The sequence below is a fragment of the Solea solea genome, chromosome 1, assembly GCF_958295425.1.
Source record: "Solea solea chromosome 1, fSolSol10.1, whole genome shotgun sequence".
In the NCBI taxonomy this organism is placed as follows: domain Eukaryota; kingdom Metazoa; phylum Chordata; class Actinopteri; order Pleuronectiformes; family Soleidae; genus Solea; species Solea solea.
The window spans coordinates 13,229,298-13,251,515 of NC_081134.1; the positions used below are offsets into that span (position 1 = coordinate 13,229,298).

At 41.1% G+C, this 22,218-nt stretch overlaps 1 protein-coding gene across 4 annotated transcripts in view; it reads left to right on the forward strand.

The window, feature by feature from the left end:
- The window catches only part of LOC131460961 (laminin subunit alpha-3-like), a 58,291-nt gene extending 36,580 nt beyond the window's left edge, over positions 1–21,711 (forward strand). For 2 of the 4 annotated variants that reach the window (XM_058631904.1, XM_058631912.1), the window contains exons 34-77: positions 93–297; positions 1,256–1,400; positions 1,509–1,649; positions 1,946–2,107; positions 2,830–2,931; positions 3,034–3,117; positions 3,296–3,526; positions 6,332–6,445; positions 7,086–7,204; positions 7,301–7,381; positions 7,481–7,572; positions 7,659–7,712; positions 7,799–7,950; positions 8,674–8,784; positions 8,877–8,988; positions 9,089–9,247; positions 9,356–9,552; positions 9,726–9,842; positions 10,101–10,255; positions 10,365–10,506; positions 10,619–10,718; positions 10,798–10,914; positions 11,019–11,189; positions 11,279–11,430; positions 11,528–11,722; positions 11,798–11,946; positions 12,110–12,266; positions 12,361–12,488; positions 13,023–13,167; positions 13,269–13,364; positions 13,506–13,660; positions 13,753–13,870; positions 13,996–14,136; positions 14,297–14,427; positions 14,536–14,670; positions 14,761–14,881; positions 16,965–17,098; positions 17,303–17,483; positions 17,582–17,740; positions 17,826–17,991; positions 19,207–19,361; positions 19,938–20,031; positions 20,111–20,230; positions 20,311–21,711. In XM_058631904.1, the coding sequence (XP_058487887.1) occupies positions 93–297; positions 1,256–1,400; positions 1,509–1,649; positions 1,946–2,107; positions 2,830–2,931; positions 3,034–3,117; positions 3,296–3,526; positions 6,332–6,445; positions 7,086–7,204; positions 7,301–7,381; positions 7,481–7,572; positions 7,659–7,712; positions 7,799–7,950; positions 8,674–8,784; positions 8,877–8,988; positions 9,089–9,247; positions 9,356–9,552; positions 9,726–9,842; positions 10,101–10,255; positions 10,365–10,506; positions 10,619–10,718; positions 10,798–10,914; positions 11,019–11,189; positions 11,279–11,430; positions 11,528–11,722; positions 11,798–11,946; positions 12,110–12,266; positions 12,361–12,488; positions 13,023–13,167; positions 13,269–13,364; positions 13,506–13,660; positions 13,753–13,870; positions 13,996–14,136; positions 14,297–14,427; positions 14,536–14,670; positions 14,761–14,881; positions 16,965–17,098; positions 17,303–17,483; positions 17,582–17,740; positions 17,826–17,991; positions 19,207–19,361; positions 19,938–20,031; positions 20,111–20,230; positions 20,311–20,453 (6,038 nt within the window). In that variant the 3' untranslated portion in view covers positions 20,454–21,711. Of the gene's footprint in view, positions 1–92; positions 298–1,255; positions 1,401–1,508; positions 1,650–1,945; positions 2,108–2,829; positions 2,932–3,033; positions 3,118–3,295; positions 3,527–6,331; positions 6,446–7,085; positions 7,205–7,300; positions 7,382–7,480; positions 7,573–7,658; positions 7,713–7,798; positions 7,951–8,673; positions 8,785–8,876; positions 8,989–9,088; positions 9,248–9,355; positions 9,553–9,725; positions 9,843–10,100; positions 10,256–10,364; positions 10,507–10,618; positions 10,719–10,797; positions 10,915–11,018; positions 11,190–11,278; positions 11,431–11,527; positions 11,723–11,797; positions 11,947–12,109; positions 12,267–12,360; positions 12,489–13,022; positions 13,168–13,268; positions 13,365–13,505; positions 13,661–13,752; positions 13,871–13,995; positions 14,137–14,296; positions 14,428–14,535; positions 14,671–14,760; positions 14,882–15,216; positions 15,484–16,964; positions 17,099–17,302; positions 17,484–17,581; positions 17,741–17,825; positions 17,992–19,206; positions 19,362–19,937; positions 20,032–20,110; positions 20,231–20,310 lie in introns of those variants that run through there. The other 2 variants (XM_058631920.1, XM_058631928.1) reach the window with 2 other exon arrangements.
- The last annotated feature ends 507 nt before the right edge of the window (positions 21,712–22,218 follow it).

Below are 22,218 nucleotides of genomic sequence, written 5' to 3' on the forward strand. Positions count from 1 at the left end.
TTATAAAACCATACAAAAAAATATACTATACTTTTGTTTTAACTTGTCACTTGACCCTTTTGAGTCTAAACAATCACTTTTCTCCACTGCAGCGTGTGAGTGCGGCCGGCGGCTGTGTGACGAGGTGACGGGACGCTGTATCTGTCCTCCTCAGACGGTCAGACCGGCCTGCGATGTCTGCCAGAATCAGACGTTCAATTACCATCCTTTGCTGGGCTGCGAGGACTGCGAGTGTTCGCCAAATGGTATCAAAGTCAGCGCGGGGCCAGAGTGTGAACGCGTCACTGGACAGTGCAAGTGAGTGTAAAACTTTTATAACACTCTAGTGTGCTCTCGATAAGAATGAGCTTTTACTGTTGAGATGCATAAATTATCCGCATGTAACTTTTTGAACCCTTGGTGCGTCTGTGCCGCAGGTGCACCCATGGTAAATGATTGTGGGAATAATACACAACTCTGTTGAATTCCTATGTGTTGTTGAGTCAAAGTTATGATTATTACATCGCATTTTTAGTAGTGATTTAAAGTAGCAATAATTGTGCAGAAGTCACAAAATAGACGTATTTCTACATTTCACAAATTCAGTCCGATTTGAAACATTTTGATAACTTTTTGCTCAGGTGTGTTTACATAGTTTGTGAAAAAAGAAAAAAAAAATATAATGGATAAAAGCAGGAAGTGTTAATGGTTATCAAATCAACAACCAGGGAGGAAGTTCAAACAAAGAAATCTTTGTTACTATACAAAGTACCTATATTTAATTCTTAATTTACATTTTTTTCATTTACACTTCAAACGTTAATGTGAAAAAGTGAAAAAGTTAATGAAAAAAGATTATTCACAGTTTCTCTTATTTATTCAGAGTATGATTTTCAAACCCTTTTTCTTTCTCTCACCTAAAAAAAAAAACCTGGAGTGTGACACAAGAAGCTTCAAAGTCTTAAAGTGAAACATAACACCACACCAAACCACTCAACAGTGATTAATGGAGGTATTTGTTCACATCCAGTCATGTCGATGTACAGATTCACACTTATATGTGCCGTAGATCTCAGTGTTGGCACCTCCACTCATTTTATGTTTTGGTTATAAAAGAAAGAGTGGAATGCATGAACAAGCACCAACAACTCAGCAGTAGCGCATGCATTTTACCTTTCACAAAAAGCTCTCTCCGATTTGTTCTCTGTGCATTTTTTGCTTCCAATTGAATCCAAAAGTTTACAAAAACGTCATGTGCCTGTGCTTTTTCTAAAAGTTGCAAGCCGAGGATTGCTGGCCGTAAGTGTGACCGCTGTGCTGCAGGCTACTATCGCTTTCCTGACTGCATACCTTGTAACTGTAATCAAGGTGGCGTCACACCTGCTGTGTGCCACCCAGACACAGGGAGGTGTCTCTGCAAGGTGAGCCCATTTAATCTGACTTCCCCTGCACTCAGTACTCTTCATTTCCCTTTCCTTGCTCTGACCTCCTCCTCCTCCTCTTCTGTTTGTGGGTTGCCATGTTTGTAGAGACATGTAGCCGGTGTCAGGTGTGCTACGTGTCGGGATGGTTCCTTCTATTTTGACCTTTCCAACCCTCATGGCTGCACCAGCTGCTTCTGCTTCGGAGCCACTGACCGGTGTCAGAGCTCCAGCAAACGCAGGGGGAAGGTGTGTGTGTGTTCTTCTGTGTGTTGTCTTGCCCCTGCATGTCCACCGATGCCTTTGCAAATGTTGTTCCTACAAAACCTTCTGGCTATTACGTGGTGAGGTGTCATGTGTGAAATGAAGGCTACGCACACAGTGGTGTTGTCCAGGAAAAAGGGCCTACAGTGCGGTGGCATGGTCGATCAGCATTTTTCTCAGTGTCTGCTAAACTAACACGACTTCAAAATGTGGTCGCAAATACTTGGACTTGGACTCGCTCAGGGTGCATTTTTCACTTTTTAAACTCTCCCTGTCATTAGTTCGTTGACATGCGAGGCTGGCGTTTGGAAAGACCCGACCGAGACGAGGTTCCCTCTGTGCTGAACACGGCCAGTAACACAGTGGTGGCAGACATTCAGGAGCTTCCTCCTGCAGTTCAAACTCTACACTGGGTGGCTCCACAGACCTACCTGGGAGACAGAGTGAGTCACTGCAGCGAAACACCACCAATGAAGGTTTATTAGTCCCTGGTTTATTAGTATTCTCTACATACTTTGAAAGACATTAAACGTATGAGATTAAAATGTCACCTCCTTTGCCCTACGACCTTTACTTTCTAATAATAACATGGGTAATTCCTTTAATTTCCGTTATGGGCCCATATTATTTTGGAAATATTGTCTACAGGAAGTATGTTGTTGTCTGGAGATCACAATTAAACAAAGTCATTTAAAGAGGTTTGAAATAAAAAGCACCTGTGAGGCTTTTTAAAGCTCTTAAGAGCGGCGCCACAGCTGGAAGGAAACAAGGACTCCAGTGGGGATGTATTTATACATCTTGATGTTTCAATTATGTACACAATTTTTTTTTTTTTGTCGTATGGTTAGAAGGCATACATTTTATTTTATTTTCAATTCTTTATTTTGGGGATTTTGTTTTCAGAGCATTATTCGTGTTACCCTGTTATACTACGTTCTTAATCGATGAGGATACAAAAAGCTTGATGTGTTCTCAGTTAAATTATTAATCAAACAGTGATAATGATGTTAGTTTTATGTTGCTATCACATCTGATAGGAATGATGGCCTCAATAATCACCTACTGGTTGAGCAAGAGACGTAGACATGTCCTTAAACCTGTATCTTGTTTTATGGTTGTTGTTTTTTTGACAAATACAAATACTGCTTTTGTATTTCTCCCCCAGGTCACATCTTATGGTGGTTTCCTGACATACCAGTCCAAATCCTTTGGGATTCCTAGTGAGGGCATGACTCTGATGGACAGACGACCTGACGTCATGCTGACAGTGTGTTGAGTCACTAATTTCCTCCGCGTTTGAATTGTGTTTTTTTTTCCAGTGACAGTGACTCGGGTTATTTATCGATGTGATTATTTTCTTTCTCCCTAGGGCCAGAACATGACCCTGATCCACCTGGCAGCACAAGTCCCGCTTCCAGACAGGCTGTATCAGGGCAGAGTGCATTTGGTGGAGGTAAACACAGCAGTTCCTCCACCTTTAATCATAGTAACTGAAATGTATGACTTAAAACAAAGCTGTCATTTTTCCGTGTTGGGTTTCATTCAATTTAAGAAAAAGTGATTTGTGAAAGGATTCTCCCGCTACAGATTTCACTGCGGCAGTCACCGAATAACCATTTTGTGGCCTGCAGGGAAATTGGCGCCATGCTCTGACCAACAGACCCGTGTCTCGGGAGGAACTCATGATGGTGCTAGCTGGTCTGGTGGGCCTGAGGATCCGAGGCTTGTACTTCACTCAGAGCCAGCGGCTAAGTCTGGGGGAGGTGGGCTTGGAGGAGGCAACTAACACTGGGACTGGGAGTTCTGGAAACACTGTAGAGTATTGTTCCTGCCCCCCTCAGTACACTGGAGATTCCTGTGAGGTGAGAAATTGAAGTATCTTTCGATATTGCTCTTCTTAAAGGTGCAGTGTAACATTTAGGAGGGTACATTGGCAGAGAATGAGTATGTTTATATAAGTATATAAGCACTTGTAGCTTTAAAATAAGCCTTTTATATGTAGTCAAAGCAATGGCCTTGGTTTACAATGGACACTACAGCAGTTTTTTTGCATGTTGAAGCGGAAGCTTGCTATGTAAATGAGGAACAGCATCATCCTTTCTTATATGTGAAGGCCACCATAGTTCCCTAACGCACTTGAGAAAAGGAGGAACGAGTGGACAAGTCCTCCTTTTATGAACTAATAATTTTGACACAATTTCAAGGGGTTAAAATAAATGTTTAAAGACTACTCCAGTGCCATCGGCTTGACCTCCATAGTGAAATAGAATTCATATTTACAAGCCTGTGAGAGAAACATCTAACACGAAGTAGAAAAATGTGACTGACTGTGAATGTGTCAAGTCTTTAAAAAGAGTGAAGATGACAAGTGGGGCGGATCACAGAGTTGAGTCCTCATATCTTTAGGGTGTTCTGACACGCCTGAGCCGAGCGCCACACCTTATTGGAAAAAAAAAAAAGGTACATCAGCTGAGGATCCTTGGGTGGAATGTACTGGAAAATACCAGCCGATGAGCTGTGCTGCTAAACTGTGTAGCCCCAGGGCGGGATATGATGCACAATCACGCAGACATAATATGAGTGATTAAACAGCTGTAATCATTGGGATGGCTATGGCTTAACAGCGACACAGCACGTACTGTATGATGCTGTTGCTAAGGAAAGGCTTTAGTTGAATTTTGCTTTTGATTTACCTACAGAACCATAATGAAACGGCAAATGAATTAACTACTCAATCAAAGAGAGTTTTGTTAGCGGGGAGAGACCATTAAAACCAACAGAAAACACAAAACAAAACCCTTTTATACATTTTTGCCAATGTGCCAATGTAATTGCAGTGAGCCATTGTGTGTTTGGGGGAAGTACTTAGGAAGTTGATTTAATGTGCCCAGAGGTTGTATGACAAGTGCCTCACCTTCACACTTGGGGTGTGGCATTTGGCAACACAGTGTTGCTCATTAAACTGAACGTATTCCTGAGTGTGTGTGTCTGTAACTATAGCCGACACACCCAAGTTCTGTCTGTTGTGTGTTTGAGGAGCGTGATTCAGGTGTGAGTTTGTCTGTGTCGTCTGCAGATGTCTCACTTTCCTCTCAGTCACAGAGGCTTCCTGCTCTCCTGAACCCTAACCCTAACCTCAACCTAACCTCAACCTAACCAATATTCACCTCACAGCCCTAAACTGTTGCTCAGAACTGAGGTTCTGCATCATGAGGATCAGGTTTTTGCTCTCCATGAGGGCTACTGGTCCTGACAAGGTCAGCGTTCATGCCAGAGAATGTCCTAAAGAGGCAGCATACCACATATCATGAATACATCGTTAAACATTTGACTTGCTTTTGTGACACACTCTCTCGATTCAGAAGAAAAAGATACTTCCTTATGTTGTGTGCATTACTGCATGTACACATATTTCTTTTTATTTACTGTCGTGATGTCTCTTGAGCAATGTGGAGGAGAGAAAGGCAGAGGGAGCATGTAAACACTTGCATGTGTGTGCTTGTATGCCTGCATACACTCATAGTGATCTGTAAGTCTGACTCAGGTACGACACGGGGCGTGTCTTCTCTCTTTCGGAGCGCGCGTGTGTGAATATGTGTGTTTAAGAGACCGAGGCAGAGCAGAGTGGAGCTTTATTTCACACGGACTAAATGCTAGGAATGTCAGATACGTGTATGGATAGACACTGGCGTCTGGGGCTCCTGCTCCAAACCCTGATATGTTGGACTTTGATTGGACTTTGCCTCGCTGGCCACCGGCCGTACACGAGGGGAGAGCGATCGCGGCACACCAGGCACAACGAGCGATGGGGTCAGAGGATAGAATATCCATCATTAAACGACCAAGAATCGCAAGGGCTGCACCACCCCTCGGTACATGACAGAGGGCAGAGGACGCAGTATCCCTCTGTCAACGACAGTGCTGCCGGTTCTCAGATTCAGGTAAAAACCTGTGGAGATCTTATTTGGAGTTTTTTGTTTTTCTAGTCCAGCTTCTAGTTACAGTTCTCAGTGTTTCAGGCGTGGATCGGCGTTGACTTGAAGATTGTTATCTCTGAGGACAAAGGGCATCGGGCACGCTTTGACTCCTCTGTTAATTGTTAATGACAATGAGTGCAGGTCAAGTTCTTTGCGCTCTCGTTCTCTTGAGGAAACCAAAACAGAGGTGTTTGTTCCCTCTGCTAAACTGCACTGATCCCTGGTTTGATATTGTACATTTGTACATAACATTTTTCAGTGTTACGTGATATCAGGGATTTATCAGATGTGTGCATTTTAGTAGTGTATTTACTACAGTGTTGTATCTCAGTGAATAGGGAGTTTTTGTTTTTTTGCATAATGACATTTATATATTTTTGAGTATTTAATTATAATTTCAAAAAGTCTGATTACTGTATTATATTTATTACGTCTCTCAACTGAATCATGAGGACATTTATATGTGTATTATTAATGTATAACACAAATTCAGGATATTGCTTACCCCATAGTATCAGTGCTCCAACTGAAGCATAAACGAAACAAAAATAAGATACAGTGGTATACAGTGGGTTTATATGCAGTCATATCACTTAAACAAACAACCATTCACACCTACGGTCAATTTGGAGTGACCAATTTACCTAATCCACTTAAAAAGTGTGTATTCTTTATATTTCTTTTTTTCAGAAATGTGCCCCTGGTTTCTACAGAGATGGCAGTGGGCCTTACCTGGGCCGCTGTGTGCCCTGCGAGTGCAATGGTCTGGCAGACGAATGTGAAGAGGGGACAGGACGGTGCCTAGTAAGTAATTATACCAACCCCCTTTCCGGGAAGGTTGGGGCACTTTTAAAAAAAAAAAAAAAAATGTAATAAAAGCTCAAATTTGTAATGGTTCAAGTGATTGTTACTGCAGTTTGAGAAAGTGTCCCAGCTTTTGTGGAAGTGGCTGTTGTACTTAACCTTAAACCCTTATTAATCACTATGACACCCACACATTCCGAGAAGCTTAGCTGACTTCAGTGTGAGTTCGCACCTTCAGGGATCATCTGTGGACACCACAGTGTGTCACTCCACGCTAACCTCTTCATCACATCAGAGCCATTATTTAACATGGCTTCCTGGCCCCTCTTGCTCGTTATTTGCCTTGTTGGACGGACAAGCCTTTACACATTTCTGAATCTCAGTCAGTTATGCAAGACGGGGCCTGTGTGTGTGTGTGTATGTGTGTGTGTGTGTGTGCGCAGCGCATGCATGGATCCACACCCTTGCAGCTCAAAGCCAAGTGGACACAAGCGAAAACTCTCTCTCTCTCTCTCTGGAGAATACATCAGAGTGTTTTTTTTTCTTTGCCTCCTTGTGTTTGAATGAGTCCAGTATTTCACGTCCTTTATTTAGTCGTAGTTTGCGTGTGGTGTAATGAACACGTTCCGTTATTTTGCAGAACTGTCAGTACAACACAGCTGGGGACCGATGTGAACACTGCAAAGAAGGTTACTATGGAGACGCTACTCACAGGACATGCAAAGTGTGTCCATGCCCGTTCAGCGTGCCCACAAACAGGTTGGTGGGGAAAACAAAAGGCAGACAGACTCCCGAACAGATGTGCCATATTTAGAAGGAAAAGAATTAAAACGTAATCTCACTGTCACTCTACAGTTTTGCAGTAGGTTGCAGAGAGGTGTTTGGAGACATGCAGTGTATATGCAGACGAGGATACACTGGAGATAAATGTGAGAGGTGAGTGTATGTTCTTCCGGGTTGAAATAGTTTTTCATGTGATGTAACCCAGGTTTGTTTCTATTCCCTTTCTTATTTTTGTCTAAATTCTATTCGCAGATGTGCATCCGGTTACTATGGTGATCCCCTGACACTAGGAGGAAGTTGTCAACCCTGTAATTGCAACGGCAACTGTGATCCCCAAACTGGAGGTCAGATATGGAGTGCCCTTTTCAACCATTGTGCATTCATTCACTATTGGATTCATTTAAAATGTAATTGTATTTTATTTCTGCAGTGTGCAAGAGCACCCTGGAGCCAGGAGACACCAACACAGATGAGCACTGCAAAGGTAGATGAACGGAAACCAAATCCTGACTCAGTGGCATGCAGTCTACTGTAAATATATCAATGAAACTGTCATTTTGTGTGTTTCAGAGTGTGACAGCTGTGCGCAGACGTTGCTGCAGGATCTGGAGAAGTTGGACGACGAGCTGGGAAGGATCAAAGCTCTGCTGGACAATGCCACTGCCAGTGCCTCCTCTCAGGACAGACTGAAGAAGCTGGAGAAGGCCATTTCAGACACCAAGGTAATGCACCATTGTCCCTGAAAACCGAGACACTATCTCTGAAGGCCACAGAGAAGGAGGGATAGCATTTAAAGGCCCAGTGTGTCGAAAATGAGCGACATCCGATGGTGAGACTGCAGACTGGAATAAATCAAGGACTCCTCCATTCACTCCTAACTATGATACACTATGATAGAGTTTAATAAGAAAAAGGATGACATTCTTCTGTAGGTTCCCCATTCAAAATGTGAAAAAGCACACCGTAGAAATATGCCAGCGCAAGATGGCGGCCTCGGTAAAGAAAAGTCTTACTCTAATGCTACAAACCTTTTTATTTTTAAGTGATTAAACACTGCAAATATGACTTAATTATAGTTAATTAAATGTCTGCATACAAACCCTCCTAAAGACACTCCCTCCCTCTCAAATCATAATTTCAAATGCATGGTTATGAGCAATTGGTTTTTACATTCCAGTTTTTTTACAACCAGTTCCTCAGAAATGAGGTGTGACACACACACACATCATGGCACAGGATGGGTGTGCTTGTTCAAACATTCACAATCCCCGCTGATAAGCAATCTATGTGCATTTCTTTTTTTTTACCCACATCCTGTGTTGTTGTACACAACTTCACCACTGGATGCCAGTGTTTGTCTGAGGGACTTTAACATTTCATAAATTGACTTTATATGAAAGGACCAAAACACCTTATGACACAATTGCGCTGTTGTATTTTCACAGACTCTTGTCAACAAATTCAGCTCTGCCATCAACACACAAAGACCCAGAGTTAAGCAACTGGAGGTGGACACGAGCAGTCTCGTGGACGACATCAGCGCCCTCGAAGAAAAGGTAGATTTCTGGAGCCGATACCCAGCAATGTGGGACAATAGGTGGGATTTAACATGTATAAATGTGCGTTCCATGCATTCGTTTTTATTTAGGCAGATAAAAGGGCTGCTGAAACCGACAAAGCACTGGCAGAAGTTGCAAAAACACACAAGAGGGCCAAGGATCTGGACGCAGAAATTAGAAACTTGCTCAAAAAAATCCAAGGTAAGGGGAAACAGATGTGGTATACATATTTATAGAGTACAGTCAAATTGAATGGTGTGGATTTAAATATTTGTGTATTTGCGTGTGTGTGTGTGTGAAGCTCTGCTTGACCAACTGAACACCGGCGATGAGAAGGTGCCCAATGAAAGCCTGGCTAAACTGTTAGACGAGGCTCAGCGCATGGTGAAGGAGATGGAGGACAGGAACTTCATCCCCCAGAAGACAGCGGCTGAGAAGGAAAGGAATGAAGCCGAGAAATGTATGAGATTTTGTCTCTTGGGAGAAAAAAATAAATGCATATCCTATTAATCAGAATACTGGGGTGATTCTGTAAGGTGATTCTGTTTTACTCTACTCTGTTCTCCAGTGCTTGACCACATCAAGGCTAATGTCACGAAGCAAAGTGAGCAGAACAAGGCTGTTGCAGACAAACTGCGGGGCCTTTTGACAGGTTACGAGGCCAAGCTGAAAGACCTGGACAAGGCTCTGAAGGAGGCAAACGACTTGGTCAAGAAAGCCAATGCTGAGAATGGACTCAGTGCGACGGCAATGGGAGAGCTGCAGGTAACTCACGACACAAGTGGTTATTATGAGGTCAGCGACTTTTCATGCAAGTGACAAGTGATGTGTAGTCTTTTGTTTCTATGCTGTCACTTTAAGAAGAACATGGATTCTGCATTAATGTTTGAATTTAATTTGATTGCGTAGTTGTAATCCAATGTATGCGCTTCCCCCAGAAACGTGTTGAAAACTTAAAAAAGGAGAGGAAGACGGTTGAGGACCAAATGGCCATGGCAGAGGACGAGCTCCAGAAAACGGAGGATTTGGTGACATCGCTCACCGACAGTAAAAGGGTAATTATCGCCCGCATGATCGTGTCTACTCGGGAAATACAATTTAATTTTAAAAATTGATAGTCTCCGTTTTATTGCCTCAAAACACAACCTGGGGGGGGAAAAAAAGTTGGACGCTCTGTCTCTGCTCCCGCGCAGCACGCACTCAGGTCCTAACATGCCATTAACTGAGATAACAATCAGTGTTGTTGCTTATTGTGCAATGAGGTTAGAGATGTGGAATTTGCTTGCACCCATTCCTGCCCTTCTCTACTTCAGGAGTACGAACAACTGGCAGCACAGCTGGATGGTGCCAAGACGGATTTGACCAAGAAGGTGAATGAGATTTCCAAAGCAGCAGCCAAGGAGGATGTGGTGAAGGCTGCAGAGGATCATGCAAATAACCTGAAAAAGCTGGCAAAGGATCTTGAGGAGTAGGTTACTTTATGCTGAGATTTCCCGTTTTGGGTGCATTTCATTAAATCTACTGTGTATACCATGTATCTTTGGTCCATGCTCATCCTTTGTTATGCTGTATAATAGTTCAGTGAAAGATGCAAGTGGGCGCTCTGAGGTGCGTGACGCCAAAGATGCTATCGATGCTTACAAGAACATCACAGACGCCATTAACGCTGCCGAGAAAGCAGCTGATGAGGCCAAGAAGGCAGCAGATGACGCCTTCAATGTAAGAGACTTTCCACGTTCTCTTTTGGCATTGTCATTTATTTATTAAGCATTTAATGCAATAATGAATACTATTCTTTGACAATGATTCACTTTGAACACGCTTGATTTAGAATGTGAAGAACCAGAAACTCACAGACAGAGCACAACACCTCAGACAGACTGGTGATGAACTCCTGGACAATGCACAGAAGGCAAAGGAAAGACTCCAAGGTACTCATCTCTCTTTAATTCATTTGTCCTTTAATCATTCTTTTCTTCTCAATCGCTCATCCATGTTTTTCTGTACCAGATGCGACTGACGACCTTACGGACCAGAAGGTGCGCCTGAAGAACGCTGACAAGAAGAAGAAAACTCTTGAAAAAGACCTGCTCGATGCACAGGACCAATTAAATAACATCAATAACGGTAGAGCAAATTTAAGGATCAGCATGAAAACTAAAATGTGTATGTTCAGTTCATTTATAATCCCTTCCTTCATTTCCCTAATTTCTCATTTTTGTCCCAATCAGATGACATCAGGAATATGATTGATGAGGCCAAAAGGAAGGCAGCTGCGGCCAACGATACAGCCAGCGACACTACGGACAAACTGAATGCCATCAAAAAGGAAATTGACAAGATTAGTGTCACCCCTGTGGACTCCAACCTGGGCAATATTTTGGACAATGTGGACAAGAAAGGTGAGAATTTGAATACAATGGCACAGAGAAATGTGTCTTTGATTACAAGTAGACTGAAGACGGTGCACCTTTATCGTTTTTACTTGCAGTGAAGGACTTGCTGAAGGAAATCCCATCTCTGAATGATAAGATCTCAGAGGTGGAGAACCTGACCTTAAACCCCTCGCACTTTAGCAACATATCTGAGAACATCAAGAAGATCAAAGACCTAATTGAACAAGCCCGGGATGCAGCTAACAGGGTGAGTTCCCACATTTACCCCCATTATCCTGTTCCCAGCCAAGGATGAGCAGACAGGTAAACCTTTGTGATCTCTCTGTGGGCTCTAATTCCTTCAGATTTCAGTCCCAATGATGTTCGACGGGAAAGGCTTCGTGGAACTGCGTGCACCGAAGAATCTGGAGGATTTAAAGGCCTACACAGCGCTGTCACTGTCAATGCAGAGACCTGAAGGCAGAGGAGATGGAAGTCGCAGGCGCAGGCAGTCCAGAGAGAAAGAAGACTTCTTTGTGTTGTACCTCGGCAACAGAGATGTAAGTTAATCCAAATACATAAAAAAAAAGATTTTATAATTGTACACAAACTGACCTCACCAAATTATTCTGCAGTCTTCAAAGAACTACATGGGTTTGGCTCTGAGGGACAATATCCTGCACGGGATGTACAAGCTCAATGGAGTCGAGTACGACATGAAAACGGGTTACATCACCAAGTCTGCATCTGAGCCGGCCAAGTTTGACAAAGTGGATCTACACAGGTAAACTGACGCCTACAGTCCAGTAGTCAGTGTCACTCTATATGTGCACATTTATTTCGATTGTCCACTGGGTCTCACTATATCACAGTGTGGGAGACAGTGTGAGGACAATGACGTCATGAAAATATGGCTAATTTCACAATGACCATCTTGCGATGTATAGAATTTACCAGGACGCAGAGATGATCCTCACCAAAGACATCACCTCAACCACTGTCAGTGAGCCCATTCGGAGCAACAACAGAGGAGTGGAGAGCAAGAACCTGTTTGACCCCAATGATATGGTTTTCTACGTTGGAGGTTACCCAGGCAACTTCACTGTAAGCATCCATAAAAAAAAGAAAAAGAAAAAACTAATACATTCATTTTTTTATTTTTATTTCACAAGTTTCTTTCTCTCTTGCTTCTCCTCAGCCACCAGCTTCTCTGAACTACCCCAAGTACAAAGGCTGCATTGAGTTCTTCTCGGTTAACGACAAGGTCGTCAGTCTCTACAATTTCGTACAGATAAAAGATATTGATAAGACGGCTGCATGTAAGAGGTATGTCCTTTTTATAAATAGGAGATAAAGTGTGTGCAAGTAATACTGTGTTAACGTGCCTCTTAAATTGTATTCATTCACCATCCACAGATTTGTTTTTTGTGGCTGCTATATCAATTGTGGCTATAAATAGACTTGCATGGCTGAAATGATACAGTTTCCTGTGCCATTTTGACATTTTCAGTCACACTCAACCTTATATTTTATTATCATTTCTTGTTGCCGTGCCTTGTTAGTAGCATTGGTACTGCCTGATTAAGGGTTTCCACTCAGCTTTAGTTCTTATCACCCTAGATTTTCATTAGTGTTTATGAATTTACACCTAAAGGTCAGGTTTGTTGGTAACAAGTCCAGTCCGGGAGTTCTTTCCGGCTTTTAGCCTTTAATAACTGGATTTACTGTATGTACATCGAGTAGAAGAGGGTTGGTTCTTTGTTCTTTGTTGAAGGAAAATGTCCACGCAGACAAGTCAACTTTTTAATAATTAAAAACCCGACATAAAAACATGTTTTCTAATGATCCAATCTCTTCTAGGTATGTGGCGCCAAGGGATTCTTACTACTTTGAAGGCACTGGATTTGGCAAAGTGGTCATCGATAAAGCAGCCAATGTCCTCCTCATAAGTATGTCCGTCTACGCTCGTTCAGAAAATGGTCTGCTCTTATACATAGGAAACGAGGTAAATGATTGCTCATATGGTTCCTGTATATGAATATTATGCTGTTGTAAAACTTTTTTTACATGAATTTCCTAATCCTGTTTTTTTTTTTTCCAACACAGAACAAATACTTCGTAGTTACAATGGAGAAAGGCGTTATTCATATAGATAGTAATTTGATCGAAACACCAGTGAAGAGCAGCGAGAAAACATTCCCGGTGAGATGCTTTTTTTTTTTTTTTTTCCTTTGCAAGCTTTCAGATTCTTTGTTGACAATTCTTTTTTAGAATACTCAACCAGGTGGCGTTCATGAATAAATAATCACATTTTCAACTTGTTCCTCTTTCTTGTCTCTGCAGCACAACGACTGGGTCAACTTCCTCATCATTATCACAAACAAGGGACAGTTTACAGTCCGCATTGGCACCTTGCTAGCCAAAGCCGAGGCTCAGTTCAACAATGATGAATTTAAAGAATTTTACATCGGTGGTGCCCCACAAGACATGAGAGAAATGTATGCGGTTATCCCATTTTCCTTGTACGCGTTATGGCAGTCAGCGTTTTCCCCCCGCTGTGATGACAATAACCTCTGTTTTCTCTTTCCAGGCACAACATCACCACACAACCATTCAAAGGATGTTTGAGGAACCTGCAGCTAAATAAAGACTATAAACAAATTGACGAGCAAGTGGGTATCAGCAAAGGCTGTCCCAAGGATTCCCTGGTAGGACATTAAAACCCTTCGAGTTGCAAAGGGCACTTGTTTGTAAACGCCATATCAATGCCCATGAACCACAGTTATGTCTCTACTGGCCTGATGCATTTCTCCTGTCTCCTGTTCTTCTTAAGATTTCCCGTAAAGCAGAGTTCAGCATGGGCAGCGGCCTGTCAGCTGACCTCACCGGCTTTAGCCTGGCTAACGACGTGACTGTCTCCCTGGGATTCAAGAGCACAGAGTATCAGGGTCTCCTTTTACAGGACAAACAGCAGGTTAGTCCTTAGTCTTAAATGTGGGTCACCTCCTCATCCTGTACTGTCCAATTGTTGCTTGTTTGCAATTGGATCTTTTCTGTAAAGCACCTTGAATTGAATTGCCTTGCAGTTGAAATGTGAAAATTTGCTTTTCGTGTCCCCCCCCCCCACCCCCCAGGCTAATTTGATTAACATTGCACTGGAGAATGGACATGTGGTCCTCAATTTGAACAACAAGATATGGAAATCTAACAAACAATACCACGATGGCCAGTGGCATTACTTAACTGCAACCAGAAGAGCAGGAAGGTATGAAGGCAGCAGTGATTTTACATTTAAAAAAAAAAAAAAAAAAATACACAGCTGTGGCTAAAGCTTATTAAGAGTAAATAATGTGATGCCTTTTTTTTCAAACAGGACTCATTTGGTTATTGATGATGAAGATAAGGGCCAGGAGCAGAGTGGAGGTACATCTGTACCAGACACGGCTGGCACCTTGTTCCTGGGGAGGAGTCAATTGAAAGGCTGCATTTCCAACCTCTACACAGGACGGTAAGCTTTGGGACACTCTGCATTACTTACAACATTGCTTAAAATCCACGTTATTCTCAGTCATTGTGGTGGGTTTTTTTCTGTTCGCAGGAAGGAGAATCTTTACAAGGCCGAGGATTTAGGCTCTTTCCAGGCGACTGGAGACGTCCTGCTTGATGTGTGTACTCCTGCGAGTCCCGCTCAACTGATGATCGACCGCTTTTCTAAGAAGGTGAGGCTTTTTCTTTCTTGCTGACATGTACTGTAATACATCTAGTATTCCAGTAATCCATTTATTCAAGCATTTGTTGTTTTGCAAATACGTGAATGACTCAGGAGATCAAACTGAGTATTATTGTTGTTAACTACTTCGACACATCTTCGTTATTTTATTCCAAGATATAAGTGTCAAATAACGTGTACATAATGTTCATGATGACTTGATGATGGTTGATTCTACTCACTTGCAGTAAGTGATAACCAGCTTATTTTTTTTTTTTCCAACATTGTAGTGTTTGTGTGATGTTGTGACGTTGTTTACATTGTATTTTGCTGCCTTATTTCCAGAGATGAAGGAGGAGGAGCCCTAAGACCGGCTGACGCTGACAAGAATCATAATTTTGACATGAACAATTTGCACCATCATGTTCTTTGACTGTTGCAGACGCTCATTCGTTCTCAATGTACTTTAATAAAAAAAAAACAAAAAAACTAAACTTGCATGAATGTTCCAGTAATCAAAAGAATCATATGATGCATTGTATTCCTGTCTTTTCTATTTAAAAATTCTAATTACTACAAACAAAACCTTGTGAATAACAATCTGTGAAATCATTTCATGTCTCTTCTCTTTCTTCCATGTTACTGAGACACTTTCTAATTCATTCGCACGTAACACATTCCCGCTAACACACTGTCGCATGCCATCAAAACCCAACAATATTGTCAACTCATCAAATCTGCATTCATCTGAAGAGGAACACGGATGGATTTAAAAAGTTTTTCATCATAATTAAATTGCTGTTGAGTCAGATGAGACAGATATACTGTAGAGGTGTGATAAGGTTGAACAAGTAGTTTTTACTCCTTTTTCACAATCAAATCAAAAATGATGAGCAAAATCGGATCCATGCATTAAGGATTCAAAATGCTGATTATGTACATTAATAGGAAATGACAGAATTTAATTGATCATATTTCAAAGCTAATTCAGGTTTTACAATGAAATATGGGAGACACCTACATGTAAATCTCACTCTCACCATGAACTATGTTCTCAGAAGCATGATTACTGTTTTGCTACAAATCACTCAATCACTGAACACCCTGCATGCGCATCATCACCAATAATCATCATCATCGTAAATGTGATATTTGATTCTGAGCATCTGAATCAAGAAAAAAGACCATGAATCACTCTCCAATCAACTCTCTCTTCAGTGATCAACCTCTGCCTGACAACTTCAATGATGCATTTTCATGTCCTGCATAAGTTCACACTCAAAATCTAACCGACATGAAAATCCGATTTCTATGCGAAGCACACTGTGAAAGCTGGTGTGACGTTGGCCTTCTCTCCGCCATTATTGATCGTTTTCATATCAAGCCTGAGCCTGTTGACAGTTTATCTTCTCTGCAAAAAGATGGGAGTGTACAGACATGAAGCACACAAAGACAAACACATTTCATAAGCAAGCACAGGCACAAACTCCCAATTGTGTTGGAATGAAACCGATCTCTGTCCAAGCACATTCTATTTGGGACTGTTACAACACTCAACAAACTATTAATGTTGATATTGAATAATTCAAATGTACATATATTATATATCTGAACTGTCACCATCATCACAAACTGTGGAATATATAATTACTGGTTTGCAGTGAACCTAAACAATTATAGTGCATTAGATGATTTTCATATAGAAGCATGTAGGGCTGCTGAAGTAAATCCCTGTCGTGGTCAGTTATATTCCTAGTCAGTTATAAATATTTTTGCAAAAACTAAATAAAATTAGCTATTTTAAATATCACAGATGGTGACTTCTAAAGTCAAAATATTTGGATTTAAGTCAAACAAAAAAAGGCAATTTAGAATATTACACAGGTGAATTTTTAATTATTTTCTTCCTGTTAGTTAAAGTGAGATTAATAAAACATATCAATGTCCATTAGCCTAGACCACAAATTCATTGTGCATCACATTTGTAATCCAAAATCTATATTCTCCTTGACAGAGTGGAGCCCATCAAAAAACTGTGATCTCGTGAAGGTGTATGTGTGTGTACCAACTTTGCACATTGTGTGCTGTTATAGGATGGTGTGATGCAGTCAACAAACGAAAGTGTATCAGCGTGTGCTCTGCCAGCCTTGGTTCAGCATGCTTATCGCATCGGAGGCTCTGTCAGCAGCCTGAGCTACAATCTTCCACTGCAGATTCTGCTGCCCAGGTCAGAAACCAGCACAAACACAACATAACACAACATTACCCCTAACTTTAACCATAACCACTTATTGCCTTAACCGAACCAAAATACAAATCTTAGACCTAAACTTAACCAGTTTCTCAGAAATTAGGTTCTGCCTTCAGTGTTTATGCCAGAAAAGGTCACACACGTACACAACATGACAGTACTTTTCTTCATCTTCCTCAGACCTCACTTCTCCCTGGATGTAAAGACACGATCTCCTGAAGGTCTGCTGTTCTTTGCTGCTACCAAAGGAGGGCGCACTCACCTTGCTCTATACATGTCCAAGGGCAGGATCAGACTGTCCACAGGCAAACAGAAGGAGATCTTCAACCGGGAGAAGTACAATGATGGAAAGTGGCATTCGGTCAGTGTCTCGACACAAATTCATCTCCATAACTAACAGGATTAAATCCACATAATGGATTAAATTGAGTAATGTTCATGTTCAACACGTCTGAATAGGTCATATTCAGTTTGGAGAAGAAGAAATTCCGATTGGTCGTAGATGGGATCAGAGCTCAGGATGGTCAGCTGACACATAATGAGTGGACAGCCATGCAGCAGTTCATGTCCCCGGTGTTTCTGGGCAGTGTCCCAGAATCCCTTTATAAGCAGTTAAAGGTAAAAAAAAAATATATTAAAAAAAATCACATACACTGGACAAAATAAGACAAATCTATATCCACAAATCAATTTTTTTTTCCAGTCAAAGGCCCTTCCAAAACAAAGTGTGTCTGGCTGCATCCGCAACTTTAAAATGAACGGAGCACTGATGTCAAGTCCGGCCACAAACCTTGGTGCCGGCCCCTGCTTTGATGGACAGACACAGAGAGGGGCTTATTTCTCAGGGAATGGAGCTCATGTTATTATCAGTAAGTTATCACTCTCATTTTTATTTGTTCTATTTATTATTTTATTCAGTGTTGCTGTAAAATAAGAGGAAATTGCCTCAAATTTAGAAAGTGTTTAAGACTCTAGTATGAAGTGTACATTTTAATCGTCCAGTATTGACAGAAAGATACTATGTACTATGAGCATACTATGTATGTGAGTGTATAATTGTTTTAAAATAAGAATCACTTGGTATTCATATGTACTTTAGGCAAAGGCCATGCTTTCCAGAGACTTGCATCATGTATTCTCTACCCAAACTGACAAACCAGCCAAAGTGTGCATTTTGTGTTTTGAAGTGAACTCTTGTAACACTAACAAAGAAGAATGAGATCCTTTCTGGTATGTGAACACCACCCTGACCTGCTTGGGAAAGGGAAGGATGAGCTAACGAGTAGGGGTGGGTCAAAATATCAATTTGGTGATAAATCATCATCCTTCCTTGTGCTATAAGATAATTGATAAGCTCGGGCAAATATTCATCCATCCATCCTCTACACGAGGGTCGCGGGGGCTGCTGGTACCAATCCCAGCTGACATAGGGCGAAAGGCAGGGTACACCTTGGACAGGTCACAAGTCCATCACAGGGACACACAGAGACAAACAACTGTCCACTCTCACACCTATGGTCAATTTAGAGTTTCCAATTTGCCTAATCCCCAAATCTGCATGTTTCTGGACTGTGGGAGGAAACTGGGAAGAACATGCAAACTCCATGCAGAAAGACCCTTGTTCTGGGTTCACAAAAGGCAAATTACTGGCCGAAGAAGAGGGAGTTTACAGTGTGATAAAGCTACTTTTAGAGATTCCCCATTCACGTTCAATACATAGACTTTATGCTATATGCTATGTTGTCAATAAATAGAGAAATCCTGCACTTTTAACTTTTAACATTATATGTTATTATATTGTGATGTATCGCTATATGATTATCTTGCAAGATATTGATTATCACAGAATGGTTGTATCGTGATATTATTGGTATTGCGTCATGTGATTCCCAGCCCTACTGAGGAGGATGTACTATTAGATATCACTTATTCTTACACACTGGACCGTAGCACTTGGATGTAGCTCCAAGTGACTTAGGAATGAACTACTTAAAACATTACAGTTGTTATTGATGCCCACAGTCTAATTGTACCTGTAATTATGCCAAGAATGACAACCTTGATGTTGCCTGTTTGTTTCAAAGATGACTCCTTTGTCATGGGCTCCCCCTTTGAACTGCTGTTCAATATCCGCCCGAGGAGTCCAACTGGACTCTTGCTCCATGTTGGTAACACCAGCGCGATGCAAAATGGGCCCACAGTGGGCCGCTACCTCAGCATCTACATGCTCAATGGAGAGGTGAGACTTGGCCACCATGGTGGTGGATTGTCTTTGTCTGAAATCAAAAAAAACAATGTCTTTACAATACGCAGAGACATCTCTGTGACTGCTGCTACTGTGGCCATTTTTTTCTACAATCACACTTTAAGAACACTGAAACATCCCTTTAATGTAACCAGGGCTGCAATGATTATTTTATTAATCGATTACTAAATTAATTGTCAACTATTTTGATAATGGATTACTCAGTTTTAGAGTTGTTTTAATAATTAAAACGGGCTTTCAGATTTTTCCGCTTCTGAATATTTTCTGGTTTCATTGCTCCATTTGACAAAGAAATCATTAAAAATGAAAGAAATTGGGTTTGTGGACAAAACAAGACACAACTTAATTTCAAGGTTCTGAAAACACTAATCAACATTTTTAACATATTCTTACATTTTATGAACCAAACAAATACTTAATATATAAAATATCGACAGATTAATTAAGATTATGAAAATAATCGGCCCTAAATGTCACAGCAAAAGCTCCTCAGTGTAATCTAGACTGAAAACGTCTCCTCACTGTACGACTACATGCTCTCGTTCTCAGGTGGTGGCACAAGTGAACAACGGAAATGGGAATTTCATGGTGTCTGTGAAGCCAAAAGCTTCTTTATGTGATGGCATGTTTCATAAAATCTCAGGTAAGGTGCAGACAGTCATTTGGTAAAACACACAAACTGTTAGGATGCTATTTTAAAGTCATGCCCACGTGTCTTCTAGTTATCAAGAGGAAAAATGTTGTGCAGCTAAACGTCGACACAGTAGACAATTACAAGATTGGGCCACCATTCTCCTCTGTGCCTTCGACCAAAGACATCCTGTATGTGGGTGGCATTCCTGGTGAGTCTGTTACTCTGACTTTTAATCACACATTATTGTTTCCCTGATCACAATCACTGACCAGTTCCTCTCTGCTGCAGATATGTCACTGCACCCGACACTGCCGGTCACATCGTCCTACGTTGGATGCATCCAAGACATGAGGATCAATGACGAATTTGTGTCTTTCGAGAAGCTGTCGTCTGCTTTTGGTCCAGTGAACCTCAAAGAGTGTCCAGGTTGAAACACGAGCGCCTCGCTGCGTTATCATTCAATGGACCTTGGGACCACATCCACTACCAACCATGTGCAATCCTGTTAACAAGACAGAGAATGTGTTTGTATGTAAGACTGTATATATTTTATGACCAGTGTGTTTCAGTGTGAGGGTTTTGTCCATGTGTGTGTCCGTCAGTGAATGTGAGTGTGTGAGTGTGTGTGTACAATACAGAGCTATATGAGCAGCAGATTTCTAATAACTACTGCTCTGTTAAACATTTCTGTATTTATTTTTTGATACAGTTGTCACGTGGAAACACAGCTACAAAGATAGTGGAAAACATGTTAAAGCAAGCAAGTAATGTAATGTAAAATGACCTATATTTAACTTAATTTTGATTTTATTTAACTATCAACTGAAGTAAAAATGTTTGTCAACCATTTTATTTTCCACTATATAATCACTGATGCATACTCTCATGTCACCAGTTTTACAGCCTGGTGTGTTGGTCCGTCAATTCTCTGTTGACAATCAAGTACTTCTCAATATGATTATTATGGTTGGTTGGAACTGCAGTGTGAGCAACCCAGCACTTTAAAAAACAACAACAAATGATGCATTGTGTGATGGTGCTTTTTTAAGTTGATATGATTTTGTGTTATTCTCTCTTTTTTTTATATTACATTTTCCCAGTAGAGTCCCACATTTAAATTGGTTTAATAGAAATGCTGTTTCTGCACAGTCTTTGACCTCACATGTTTGTATCATATTGTATTACTGTTTTTCCATTTTGCATTCCTTTTGCATGCATGCGGATGTTCTTTGTGGCTGTCTCACGCTAAGAAAAGAGCAAAATGATTTCGGAGAATTGTCTTTTCTTTAATTTACAATTCAGTTAGACAATTCACAATTCGAAACAGTAATGTTTGGGACCATTTATCCCATATTACTATAAAGCAGACGTGTTTTATGTATGTAAATTCTCCAGTGCAAGTGTTTACCTACCTGCTTTGTACATTTGCACCAAAATGTGGAATATGAGAAAAACATATGCCTGAAGTTTGGACATAGTGTACATGCATTCCTGTGATTTGACCACTGATTTTGTAATCTCTCCGATTATGCTATAGTCTTTTGTGCCATAAGTACCTTTGGTGACAGAAACACAACTTGATTTTTTGATAAAACGGGGATTAATTGTTGAATTGTACTCAGCAACATGTGTATACTTTGGTTGTAAATTGTCAGATTATATAAATATAAATTACAATTTTAAAGTGGACTTGTGTTTTTTACTGGAAAATTGTACCTACTTACTTTGTGAAATCTACCCTTGATATAGTATATTTACATACATTGTAGGTGGAGTTTAATGATTTTTTTTAAATAACTTAGTTAATTTAGAGTAAGTGGTATTTAACATAAGGCCATACGGACTTGCGAACTGTCCATGGTGTACCCCGCCTATCGCCAATTGTCAACTGAGATTGGCACAGCACGCCCCGCGACCCTCCGGTGGAGGATAAAGCGGTAGATAATGAATCTCTGAACATATTTGTGTTGTTCACGATGTATTTTTATGACTGTTTGTGTAGAAACGTGATAAAACACACATAACATTAGCTTGTTCCTCACACCTCATTCGCTGAAAAGTGAAGGACACCACGCCCACTGCACATGCTTCCTTCACTGACTTACTGTAAAGTTGTACAAATATGCGTTGCAGTGGTCTCCATGACAACATCCAACATGTTTACTTAGGAGAGGGGGGCTAACACCATCAAGGTAC